This window comes from Daktulosphaira vitifoliae, unplaced genomic scaffold (genome assembly GCF_025091365.1).
Source record: "Daktulosphaira vitifoliae isolate Bord-2020 unplaced genomic scaffold, ASM2509136v1 Scaffold_4, whole genome shotgun sequence".
Lineage (NCBI taxonomy): Eukaryota > Metazoa > Arthropoda > Insecta > Hemiptera > Phylloxeridae > Daktulosphaira > Daktulosphaira vitifoliae.
Genome location: NW_026099575.1, coordinates 40641292 through 40655762, shown reverse-complemented (window position 1 = coordinate 40655762; position 14471 = coordinate 40641292). Strand labels below are relative to the sequence as shown.

Below are 14471 nucleotides of genomic sequence, written 5' to 3'. Positions count from 1 at the left end.
ATCGAGATATTAATAAGGAACCAGCAGATCAAGTAGCTTTTGGAATAAAACACCAATTTTTTTAAAATTAAACACTATCTAAAGATTTGCATCGAAGCGTTTATTTTTGATAGTGATTTTAATCACTGTCAGATATCATTATACTTGATTCAACTATACCACGTCACAACTGTGCCGCGACCCCCCTGTGCTGGGTTTTTTTTAATTACGTTTTTTTTTTACAATTTATGAGTTATTAATTACTTTATATGATTATTCTTTAGATAATTATTTAGAGATATTCCAACTTTATTTTTACATATGGCAATACACTTGTTTAACTAGCTTATTTAATATGAAATTATCTAATTTAGAAAATGAAACATTGTTAAACATTTTAGATCAATAACTCGGGAGTTATAACGTCTTTAAGATATAGACTGAAGAAGAGACGTATGTCTATTTATATTATTATATATTTTTTGGTAGCACTTCTTCTCCCGTCCAGTTATAAAAATTTTTATAGGTTAATTATATATATAATTATATATGTTGCTAAATAATAAAATATATAAAGTTGACATTCATACAAGTTATGAGTGACGGTTTTAAATAGTAATTACTAATTAAAAAATCAAAAAATATATGTAACTAAAAAACTAAAATACTTTTTTCCCATTATTGTATTTTAGTTGTAAGTAATTGAGTGTGTTATGATAAACGGATCACTTTGTATTTTTATCAATTGTATATTAATTGAAAATGATCTCATCAATTTTTAATTTTTTTTTTATAATAATTTAATATTCTTATTATTTTTCTTACGAAACTCTTCGAGTGCCTCGTTTGCCATTAAAGATTGAAGAACCAAAAAATAATTTGGATCACGAACATATACAATGTCGTTCATTGATAGGGTTTTATTGATTCCTTCTGTTATTGCTTGAATGTATGACATCCAATCAAACTATTGCAAAATAGTTAAGAAAATATTTATAAGTATAACTAAAAATATAATTGTATTATGTATTATTACTGTATTTTCTTCTAGAATATCTGAAGAATTAGATATCATATAGTCTTTTAGATCTGACAACTTAAATTTCGTTAATGTACTCTGTTGACTCTGTTCTCTCTAAATCCAAAAATTAAGAAAAAGTGTTAAAACTTAAATTATTATCGAAAATAGCTGCCTGAGATGGCTTTTTTATAAAAAACGATTATTGAATAATTAATAATAAAACATGAATAAATAAAATATTTCAAATATTTTCTAAAATTTTTCTTAATATTGATTTTTTATGACATATGTTTTTTGATTAATTTCACATACAAAATGTACCCAATCTCGTATGTATATTATTGTTATAATTTATAGTTAATGAGCGGAGTGAGCAACTTAAAACAATTCTTATATGTGTCTTATAATAAATACATACGCTAAACATTTCTCTCTCCTCACCTTTTCTAAGTCTTCCAATACTAATATTTCAAAAAGTAATAATATAAAACTGTTTATCGACCAGTAAAAATTTTATTTAAACTATTCTCCATTAAACACTAAAGAAATAATAATCTTCTTCTTCCTCGTCTTAATCCTAACTACTTGGGGTTGGCCTAGTAAAGAAGTAATAATAGCTTCCCATTTTACTTTCGAAAGTTATTCCTAAAATCTACCTTTAGAATTATTTTTTCTTACAATAAACTTAAAATTTACAATGGTTTATAATAATAAATTAAACTTAATTTTATTTTTATAAAAAATTCCTCATTTAACGAATTATCAGAAATAGTATACTTATTAAATCACTCTGTATATATTGTAGCAAGCAGAAATTAGAGTATTAGTAACCGAGAATAAATGTTATTTTATTTTTATTTAAATCATAAGCCTTAATGATAAATAGATATAAAATTAAATATAAAAAAACATTATTAGAAATTATACTGATAACTTCATATGGGACCATAACCACAACTAGAATAAAATGTTTAAAGGTGCTAATTATATTTTCCCGTTTTTGAAATAACTTATAATTATAAAATGTATAAATGCTTATGAATTCGAAATCTACTTATCGTATTAATCTATTAGCGTATCCTTACTTTGAGTTTAGATTCTAAAACTAGAATTTTTAACACTGTTACAGCCATTGATGTTGTATTACTGTTACTATCCCCAACAAGTTCTGAGATAACTGATACCATATATTTAACTTTTAACAAAAGAATTGCACGAGCCGATAGATCAGTAGCCATTGCTGATGGCCATTGTTTTTTGTAATCAACTAGTAGTTCATCAGGTAGTGGTGTGCTAGCTCCATTAGCAGGTCCTAGCTATCTTAAAAAATCATAATTCATCAAAAAAACAGTAAAAAATTTCTTACGTAGAATGAATTTTTTACGTATAAAGTGGAAAGCTTTTCTGATGGATCTGGCTCTAGGGAAATTTGAATTAAAATATCAGCACTTAAATATCGTTGAGCTAGTCCTAATGTTCTAGCGATATTAAAAGATGTTCCATTATCACTAGTAGCAGTCGAAAAATCTGGAAATGTCTGAGGAAGTTCAAGTTTCTTTAGTATTTTGTAAATGGGCTTGTAACCAACTTTATTCAACAAATCTAAAAAAATTTTCTTATTAAAGGTAATTGCTAATATTAGATGTCTTGTCGACTTTATCGTAAAACTTTGTCACCTATTATTTTGATAAAATATTTTTTTTTTTTAGTGTACAATTAGTAATATTATTTTACATATAGCATTATTTACGTAATACTAATCTCTAATAGGTTAGCAGCTTTAAAATAAGAGTGAAGTATTTGATTTGATTTGACAAAAATATTTTTATTTGGATTTAATCTTCAATTTTTTATTATATGTCTGCTTCAATTCCAAACTTTAAATTTTTTTTGATATAAATAACATTGCCATTGTATTTGCTTGTTCTTTAAAGTTAACAAAAGATATATGAGGTTATTAAATTAACTTAAATTTCAAGTAACTTAAAAATCGATCTACAATTGATTTTAAACTATTATTATAAGTTCTAAATGTCTGTTGAACTACCACATTAAAAGGTATTAAATAATAATTTTTGAATAAAATACATGTGTACGCACGAGGTAAGCAAAGCTTTTTAACAATATTTTGGATACGTAAATATAGTTCAAAAAAACCCAGCACAGTGGGGTCGCAGCATAGTGGGGACATTGCATAGTTAGGTCAAGTCTAATGATATCTGACAGTGATTAAAATCACTATCATAAAAAACGCTTTGTTGCAAATCTGTAGATAGTGTTAAATTTTAAAAAAATTGGTGGATTATTTCAAAAACTACATGATCTCATATTTCCTTATTTATATACTGATTACAAGTTTTATGATTTATAAGTATAATATGTGAATAAATATATAAATAAATATATATATATATATATAGATAGATATTTATAATATATAAATATATAAAGGGAAATGATATTATTTAAAAAATATTATATTGATCCATAAATTTTTAAAAAAGTTATACCATTATAAAATTAAAAATATAAAAAAGAATTTTTTTACAAAAATCTTATTATTTTATTAATTTTGATGTTAGTTTTCACCATGAAAACAAACTAAAGTTTGGAATTTGTTTTCATATTAAAGAATATTACATCAGCTTTAATTTAATATACACATATATATATATATAAAAGTGTCAATATTTCCGGAACGCATTCAAAAATTAAGTTAATATAGTTCTACTTTCTATATGCATTTTAGCTTCGATACGAAGCTAAGAAGGTATTGGTTTTACTAAGATGTGTTTTTTTTTTTTTTTGTGGTTGTTGCCACTTTTTTTCAGCTCTCACCGAACGGATTTCTTTCAACGATACGTCAAAAGATCACAAATCGTATCTAGTCGAAGACATTACCCTCAAAAATTGTAAACATTTCCCTCGTTTCCCGTTGGGTTGGGTTGGGTTGGAGGGAAACCTCCAAAAAAATTACAAATTTAAAAATCGCTAATTTTCAAAATATTTTCAATTTTTTTTACTAAAAACTTCCGTAACTTTTTCAAAAATGAACATATGAATATAATTTTTTTTTTTATAGATGCTTAATGTATTTACTTATCATTTGGTATATTTTTTTTTGTAAATTTGACCCTTTATCTGCCCACAAGGGGGGATTTAAAATGACAACTTTTTCACAAAAAAATAACTTTTTCAACTTGACTTTTGAAAGTGTTCCGGAAAGTCTGACACTTTTATATATATCTTAAATTAAAGTTAATGTAATATACTTTAATTTGAAAAAAAAAATTTTGACCTCTGGACTTGTCTTCATGGTGAAAACGGCTACCAAATGCTATTTTTGTGTGAAAATTCTCGATTTTATAATTTACATTTTTAACTTTATTATGCTATAACTTTTTGAAAAATATATGGATCAATACAATTTTTTATGAGAAATAATATTTTTTAATAATCTCTTTTTTATTTGACATACTATATCTTAATCAGGATATTATTAAGGAACTAGTAGATCATGTAGCTTTTGGAATAATACACCCATTTTTTAAAATTAAACACTATCTAAATATTTGCATGGAAGCGTTTTTTATGATAGTGATTTTAATCACTGTCAGATATCATTATACTTGACCCAACTATGCCACGTCACCACTGTGCCGCGACCCCCTTGTGCTGGGTTTTTTCAGAATTGTTTTTAAATAACAACTTAAAATAATTTACTGATTTTATCGAAATATTTTGAGCCATTAATGTATTAAATAAAAGAAAAACTCCCAAAAAAAAAATGTTTTTAATAAAATTATAATAACTTATATCTATTAAAGTTATTTAAATTGAGAGAAATAAAGTTAAAATATCAATTATAATAAATATTTTCATATATTTTTTAAAAAATATTAAAGAAATCATTTTTTTTATATCGTTATGAAAACTAAATTTGTTTAATTTAATTAAAACTAAGATTTGCATCGAAGCGTTTTTTTTTGATAGTGATTTTAATCACTATCAAATATTATTATACTTGATCCAACTATCACCAACTATACGTCACCACTGTGCCGCGACCCCCCTGTGCTGGGTTTTTTAGTTTAAATGCCCCCTATATTTAGGGAAATGGTCCGATTTAAAAATAAAGGAAAAAAACGCTTTTCTGGAAAAATTACTTAGCGTGCTCGGATTTTCAAAATTTTTTTTTTGAGCGAAAGTACTCGTGTTCAATAAAAGAAGAATATAAATATTATTTCTCATAAAAAAATTGTATTTATAAATTTTCAAAAAAATTATAGCATATAATTTTAAAAATGTAAAATATAAAATCGAAAATTTTAAGTCCGAAATTTTATTTTTTCGTTAAGTATATTATAACAGCTTTAATTTAAGATATATATAAAAGTGTTAGACTTTCTGAAATACTTTCAAAAGTTAAATTGAAAAGTTAATTTTTTGTGAAAATGTTGTCATTTCGAATCCCTCATGTAGACAGTTAAAGGGTCAGATTTATAAAAAAAAATATGTAAAATGATAGGAAAAGATATCATGCATTTACAAAAAAAAATTTATATTGATTTTGTCATTTTAAAAAAAGTTATGATAATTTTAAGTAAAAAAAAAATTTTAAAAATGTCAAAAATTAGCAATTTTTATATTTGTAAATTTTTTTGAGATTTCCTCCGTTTACGGGGAACGAGGGAAATTTTTTCAATTTTTGAGGGTAATGTCTTTGACTAGATACAATTTGTGATCTTTTAACGTATCGTTGAACGAAATCGGTTCTATGATAGCTGAGAAAAAGTGGTCACAAACACACAAAAAATAAAATACATTATAGTAAAATTGATACCTTCTCAGTTTCGCATCGAAGCTAAAAAATAATTAAGAGATTAACGACTTAATTTTTATCGAAATTTAAATGGTAGGAATTTTAAACTCCATTCGTATAAAAGGAATATCAAATATTTGTAAGTAACATCTTTATTTTGAAACATTGTTATTAAAAATTATAAAAATTACTAAAAAAAAATTGTATAAAAATGTTACCCTTCATAACGCTAAACACATATTGACATCTCATCATTTTATATACCTCTAGGGATCAATCACCTAGTAACTTTATCATTAAGTGATGTTATTACATTTTGTCAGTTTATAAATCTTACGTAGGATAAACAAAAATATAGGGGCTAGTTTATGAACACTTAAGAAGCATTAAAAATCAAAAAGCTTATAAATCTCCTGCGTGTGAACATTTATTGACACATTAACATTCTATTAAAATGTTAAACTAATTAAAAACTTAAATAATTACAAAGAACTTAATATAAGGAAGGTAATAAAAATGTTTAAAAACGAGAACAATAAAATTAATTGAAATGCACAGACGTTTATTTATTTACTACCCATCTTAATTTCGATTAAAAAGTTTTGTTTCTAAAATAAATTTTTCTATGGATAATTTCATACAGCTTTATAGGGATTTCCACCGTGATTCACTAAATTTAACATTAGTTTATGAAGTCAAATTAGTAAATCATGGTGGGACATTATGTATACAAAAAATATGATTGTTCAGTTCAATAGTTTTAAGATTTTATCATATTTTTCAAGATTAAAGTGTTCTCATAAATAATGTTTACATTATATCTACTCAAGCCTAAAATCTTTTTGTGGTCCATAATTAATTTTCATAATATGATATAAATTGTTTTTTTTTTATTGGATATTACTTGTAAATTTTATATTAACTTTTAATGTATTGTAATATTGTTGAATGATTTTATTACTTATTTTTATATTTAGTAATGTATACCTGTATTAAGACATGTTTTATACAATAATCTGGCTTGTTTTATTGATCTCAAATCATTTTCTTGATTAATTTCTTCCAAAATTTCTATATAAAATAAAATTATTACAAATATTTTACATTATCTTAAACAAATTAATCCTATGAAGAAATTGTATTATACAATGATGACTTAATAAATTTATATGAATATTTCAATGTATGTGTAAATATATTGAAGTTTACATTTAAAGAATTTAATATTTTGTAATACATAATTGTATAGCTTTTTGTTATTTTTCATAAATCAGTTTAATTGAATAATGTTTCAATATAAGCTAAAAATAATTAGTAGAATTGAATTTGCTATTATTAATCGTTGAAAATAGAATTTTTATTGGTTATAGAAAAAAAAATTAAAAACCAAATATTTATTTTTTTGTAACGGCGAAATTCGATGTGTGGGTGAAATAAGAACAATTAACTTCCTTACAGTTTTTCTTACGAAATGATCGATTAACTCCACATCATTTCATGATTTTGAACTAAAATTAAAAAATTTCAAGTACCTAATTTTATTTCTTTTTTTTTTTAATCTCATTTTTGTAGTCGACCTTTGGCATAATAAAAATGAAATATCACAAAAATGGATTGTAATTTTTATGAAATAATTCGTAGAAAATAGTTAACTACAGAAAAATTCTCACAAATATCAGCATAATTTATCACTATCATAATCTAATTTCAACTTTGTGTAAAAAAAACGAAGTAAAGAAATAATTTTACACTTATATTCCATAGCATTATGTATTTCTATGTGTTAATGTTTTATAAAAATTGAGTATTTTTTTTATTTATTATTATTATTATTTTTAAATAATTTCTTAATGCCAACATGTAATTTAATCTTACTTGTGATAATAATGGAAATGTATCGGGTTCTTTCGATAAACCATGAGTTTGTTTGGCCAGATACTGAAAGATAACGATCTTGCCAGTTGCCACACGCAAATTCGTAAAAGTCGTCACAAGGGTCAACGGCCGAGTTCATTGATTGCATTATTGTTGTAGCTTTATTTTATATATATATAAAAAAAAAGTTTATGTTAATAAATGAATGTATTTTGTGGATCATAAATCTACAACCAGCATGTCATAACCTGATATCAAACATTCATCACTTTGACAGGTGCTATAAATAGTTGGTTTATTATTTAAGCCTAGTGAAAAATAAAAATAATTATGTGAGTTATTAGTATTATTGATAAAATAACAATTTTAATAACAGTTTACCTTTCAAAAGTAGGGCAGATAATATAATAAGAATAAAAATTACAACACTCAAGGTAACTTTTGATGTCTTCTTAAAAACTTCATGAATTTTTTTTAATATCCTAATAAAAATTAATTAAACAATATTAATTATTCATAGAAATTTTTATTTTTTAAGCAAAATTTATTCTCTAGCCCTTTATTTAAGCTACCTATTATAATTATTTATGTTCTAAACATTAAGAATGTAGAGCGGGGTAGAAGTGTAGTAGAGATGAGAATGCTTAGATTGATGAGTGGAGTGACTAGAGAAGATAGGATAATTAATAAACGTATAAGAGGGAGTATAAGTATAGCGTTAATCGAGGATAAGATGAGAGGAAATAGACTTAGATGGGTTGGGCATGTTATAACAAATCTGAAAATGTAAGAAATTAATTGATGATACCTTTTTTTTTATAATAACTACGGTTGGGTTCGGTTTACATATTATGTAAACCACCTACCAAGTTAAAAGAACATGTTAATGTAGTTTAATAAATCAGTTTTCGTGTTTTTTATTCAATTATTTATGCTTATATTTTAGGTCAATTTATGTAGTCAAATATATGGGAAGGAAGAGTACCTATATTTAGCACCTCATTTACAGAAAAAAAAAATAACAATAGCGATTTAAATGTTAATTATAAATATTTTTAGGGAGAATTTTTGCAGCCTTAAATGCCAATCCAATAGGTATATTAATAGGAAGGAGGTTTCACTTTCCAAAAAAAATGTTATAATTAACAATTCCTTATGATAAATTGACCTTAAGAAATATACAATTAATCTTAAATTTTTATAAAATATTCCATGAATATTATAATACTAAAATATTGAATAACAATTTTTTACTAAATTTAATTAGTAATTTAATAATTTATTCGTGTATTATATATTTAAATCATAAAACTTGTTGTAATCGAGACATAATTAAGGAAATAATATTCTTTTGGAGAAATACAAAAATTTCTTCTAAAAATTAAGTACATTAGCATCAAAATGTTTTTTTTTATAAGCATTATGATTTTAATGTATACTTGCCCTGCCCATAATATTTTACAGAGGAATATTTCTATAACCTAGAATATTTTTTCGTTAGATTACTAGTAACAAGTGATCAATTTTTATTAAATAAATATTATGTTTTTTTTTTATTAACAATTATTAATAAAAATTTCATTAAAATTATAATTTTAATGAAATTTTACTAAAAAATGATTTTTTTATGATCAATGTATGTCTTTTTATTTTATAATATTAAAAAACGAAAATATTTATCTTGAAATAATAAATATGTTAAGAAAGTAATTTTTGGTTTTTTTAGCTTCGATGCAAAGCTGAGAAGGTATTGGTTTTATTATGATTTTTTTTTTTTTTTGTGTCTGTTACCACTTTTTCTCAGCTCTCACCGAACGGATTTCTTTCAACGATACGTCAAAAGGTCACAAATCGTATCTAGTCGAAGACATTACCCTTAAAAATTGAAAAAATTTCCCTCGTTCCCCGTAAATGGGTGAAACCTTCAAAAAAATTACAAATTTAAAAATCGCTAATTTTCGATTTTGTATTTCACATTTTTAACTTTATTATGTTATAACTATTTGAAAAATGTATAGATCAATACAATTTTGTCATGAAAATTAGTATTTATATACACCTTTCATTCGACATACTGTTTTTTTAAATCAAACCATTTCCCTATATACGAGTGGGGTTCAAATCTAAAAAATGCATATATACAATACAACTTTTTCATCTTAAATTTTGAAAGTGTTCCGGAAAGTCTGACACTTTTATATATATCTTAAATTAAAGCTGATATAATATACTTTATTGTGAAAAAAAAAAATTTCGGACTTTATTTTGTCTTCAAGGTGAAAATGGCTACCAAATGCTATTATTGTGTAAAAATTCTCGATTTTATTTTTTATATTTTTAACTTTATAATTCTATAACTTATTGAAAATTGTATGGATCAACATAATTTTTTTATGAGAAATAATATTTTTTAATTNTTGAAAAGTGTATTGATCAATATAATTTTTTTATGGGAAATACTATTTTCTAATAATCTCTTTTTTATTCTACATACTTTGTCTTAATCAGGATATTAATAAGGAACTAGCAGTTTATGAAGCTTTTGGAATAATCCACCAATTTTTTAAAATTAAACACTATCTAAAGATTTACATTGAAGCGTTTTTTTTTTTTTAATAGTGATTTTAATCACTGTCAGATGTCATTATACTTAATCCAACTATGCTACGTTACCACTGTGCCGCGACCCCCCTGTGCTGGGTTTTTGTTGTATATATTTCTTAATTTATTAATAGTTATGTACTTTCATAATATCATATCTTTTATACATTTTATAACATACATGCTTTACAAGCTTATAAAAAATTTGTCTAATTATAATTATATATTATAATTTAATAATGATTTAGTTATAAAAGTTATTACTAATTTAAAAATAATGGTTAGAAAATACTTGTAGGTGGTAAGGCACACGTATGCCAATATTTATCTTGGCCGTACTTCTCCCAACCGCTTTGATATAATAAAGTCTAAAACTTTTTATGTATTGGTACAAAAAGTAGTTTTCGCCAATCAATTTCTTAATAAGATTATTTCTTATTTTATAAATTTTAATTAATAAAGTAATTAATAATTGATCAATCAAGATGTATGTGGAACTAAAATAAACACAATTTTTTTCTTAACATAATGATTATTTTATGAGAAATCTGGCGGTAATTATTATTCTTAATTAATATTAACTCATGCTCGTACAAAGATATAAGAAAAACAAATTCAAGTTGATTAAAGTTAGTTTTTTTAGCCGTCTAAGTAAGCATTTCATATTCAACTGAGTTTCCCAAACTACAATTTTAATAAATTATATATGAATGGTAGATAGTTTAATAGTTAACCATGATTTACTATTAATTTATATTTTTATTTTGAATAACGTATTAAATTGATATTTAATGAAGCAAACCTATTTTTTTTTGAGGATATTGAAACAAAATCTTTATTTTGTTCTTCTTGGTTGATTTTTGAAACAGTTCGTGCCATGCGACACTTCTCGTTGGTGTTACTATAAAGATATTCTATAGTTTGTACTGCCGTCGATCGAAGGAGCTTGGTTTGATTGATATCTGCTTCTTGGCTGTCATCCCTATTGTCATAATAACGACAAGCATTATATTTTTCGTCAGCTGCCATCGTTACAGAACTATCTGACAATTGTATTTCTGACGTGAATATGTTTTGGAACATGGTCTAAAGCATTTGCATACTCTAATACGTCCAAATGCACATAGAAAACTGTGCTCTATATCATGGATACTAATCAATCGCACGCCCCTATGGGTAATTACACGACAAATACTGACCATGAACCTTACACTAACCAATGGCGATACAATAAACTCGTGATAAGAAATAGTGATTGTTTTTTTTTTTAAATTATAGTATTTTGTTAAAAAAAAATATAAACTATCTAATTTTACTTTTTAACGTGTTTTATTTTATTATAAGGGCGTACGATTTTCATTTGTAGTTACAACATTTATTTATCAACGAAGAAAAAGATATTTTCCAAAATTAAAACTTCTATATAATCTATTTTAAAGCAACTATCGCATTTTTTTTATATAAGATAAATTATTATTTGAATATTGAAGCATTTAAGATATTTTAACTGATTACGCATTGTTAAATAAATAATCAGCCGAAAAGTAACGGTTATTATAATAAATGATTAAATACAATTTTAAGGACAAAAATATGAATTACTTTTAAATTATTAATATATCACTTCATATCTTTTTCTTCTCAGAATTTGGTTGATTTCAATCAACTATACAGATAAATGGAATTTTATATATTTATTAATTTAGTTATTTATTCGTGAGAATGTAGAAGCACTTTATGGGAAGTGAAGTAGTGGGCTGGGTTACCTCAATTTTAGTAGCCTTTAAAATTTAGATTCATACTGATAAGTGTAATAGCTTTTACTTTAATATGATAATTATTTAACAAATAATGATTTTTATGACTCAAAAAATTTACTAAACAAAATTTTGTTTTATTTTTAATATTAATTAGGATAATTTATTATTTTACAAATTATTATTTTCAGTGAAAATGGAAGTAGCATTTAATTTCTTAACATTTCCTAAGTTTTAATAAATTAAATTTATATTCAATTATACTAGAATTGTTAATTGGTTTTTATTTATTGTAATAATTTAAAAAAATTTTTTACAGAATTATTTATACGATTAAAATATTTCTTTCATAACATATATTCGTCCATTATTTAGTGATTTTGTATTTCTAACGTCTATTCTTGTACTGAAAAATATTATTATTTAATCTTGTTGTACGTAATTACAGTACTAGTATTTTATAATACTCTTTATTTAAAATGGAAATACATTTTCAATATGTCTATGCAGTGGTGGCTCGTGGATGCTGATGGTGATGGCGACTTTAAATATAATACCGGTAGTCATAGATATAAAAAATTTTTAAATATAATAAAATTAAACATAATACACATATTATTATTTTAAAGGTCGCAGTAGAAAATAGAAATAAAAATAATAATAATAGCGATTATACTATTACAGGCCACCGAAAACGACGAACAGTTAATTCTAAAAATAAATTACACTATATAATAATAAACTAATATTTTACCGTATGGACGACGCTGTCGGTCGTCCAAACACTGCTCGTGTGGGCATGTGCAACCGCATATACTGAACGAAACAACTTTAGTGTTCTCGCACACAAATGTATTATAACTATTTTACTGTTTAAAAATTTGCATTTTTAATAAAAATTTAGAATTAAGAAAATACAATTAATTTTCTTCTTTTAATTAATTTTATTAGGGGTGCGATCGTACCATTGTCCAAACCATGAGTCGCCACTGTGATCATAAATATTAGCTGAAGAAAAATCATTGTTAATTAATAGAAATTAATGGTAAAGAAAATTATTTCAGCAGTAATCAATGAAAATCTGCTTATTATTTGATATTATCTATGAACATAATAGTAGTGTATACTCATGTTTTTTTGTATACACGCACATACGCATTTATAGTGTTGACATGACAACATGATTCCATCGATTCATAGTAATCACCATCTAATGTACCTTCATAATCTTTAATATGGACTCATTATAGTTATGCTCGAAAAATCGGTTAGTATGAATAATAATTTTATAATTTTTTTACTAAAAATAATTCGAGTCATGGTTAACTTGTTATTGCCCAAAAATCATGAAAATTAGGTATTATTACACAATAATCAGCAACATTGATTGATGATTTTTTAATTAAGATTATATTAACTGTTTTGTACTTACAATTACTTTTTTGAAAATTATCAGTCTTCTATGACTGATAATCTGTAATCCGATGGTAATATAAATCGGGTGAGAAGAACAACATTGTTTTTACGTCTTGTGGGCAAATTATTTAAAATAGACCGATTTTGACTTTTCTTCCGAAAAAAATATAAAAGTATCATGATCCAAATATATAAAACACCAATGAACAAGTCACTTTAACTATCCAATTTTCAATTGAAGTATAATTCGAGGCGAAATGATTTACACTTTATATTTGAAAATTTTGCAATGTATCAATAGTAAATTAAAGCAGTTCTAAAAGTCTATATGTGTCTATTAACACTATTCGTGATGAAAGGAAGCCCACGCGTCGTAGACTGTAACTTAAGTAAAAGCGAAAAGTCTGACATTATAAATAAGTCAATAAATAGGTCGTTGTTGTCTTTTTGACAAGAAACTTCAATTAATTTTAAACAGCGATGTTATTGACATAATTTGTTTAATACTATATGATGAATGTTATAGCGTGTTATAAATAGTTGATGTTTGTAAAGGAGTAGCTGATAGGATAATATGACGTATGTCATTGTGCGTGTTTTATATTAAAATATATGACAAATGTGAAAAAATTCGTTAAATAAAAAATAACCAACCAGCGTTTACTTTTAAATTACGGTTTATATTTAAATATAAATAGGTTTAGTTCATTAGGTTATCACAGTATGAAAATTCGTACAAAACTAAAATAAAAATTTGTACAAGTTTTGTATGCAATAAATAGATGTTATCATGTGATGGACACGTAAAAAGTACAAACAAGAACCATAGAGGGAGTAATAATATAGAAATAATAATAACTACAATGCACTGCATTGAGCTGGGTCGAACACTACAGTAAATTAAAAATATTGTGCCTCCCGCAGCCTCTCACACATATCATAAGCGAAAGTACTTATGGATAATGTTATAACTCACAATAATTTTGCAAACAAATATAAT

At 24.5% G+C, this 14471-nt stretch overlaps 1 protein-coding gene across 8 annotated transcripts in view; it reads right to left on the bottom strand.

The window, feature by feature from the left end:
* Positions 1–13847, bottom strand: part of LOC126906294 (neprilysin-11-like) — a 20642-nt gene extending 6795 nt beyond the window's left edge. For 4 of the 8 annotated variants that reach the window (XR_007704215.1, XM_050686812.1, XM_050686816.1 and 1 more), the window contains exons 1-9: positions 11101–11384; positions 8079–8179; positions 7946–8005; positions 7698–7856; positions 6810–6893; positions 2385–2602; positions 2086–2316; positions 1016–1114; positions 805–946 (exon numbers count right to left, since the gene is read on the bottom strand). Coding sequence is in view for 7 of the 8 variants with exons in the window: in XM_050686812.1 (XP_050542769.1) it covers positions 805–946; positions 1016–1114; positions 2086–2316; positions 2385–2602; positions 6810–6893; positions 7698–7856; positions 7946–8005; positions 8079–8179; positions 11101–11381 (1375 nt within the window). In the remaining variant the exon portion in view is untranslated. Of the gene's footprint in view, positions 1–804; positions 947–1015; positions 1115–2085; positions 2317–2384; positions 2603–6809; positions 6894–7697; positions 7857–7931; positions 8006–8078; positions 8180–11100; positions 11385–12809; positions 12951–13487 lie in introns of those variants that run through there. The other 4 variants (XM_050686814.1, XM_050686817.1, XM_050686813.1 and 1 more) reach the window with 4 other exon arrangements.
* Positions 13848–14471: the final 624 nt, after the last annotated feature.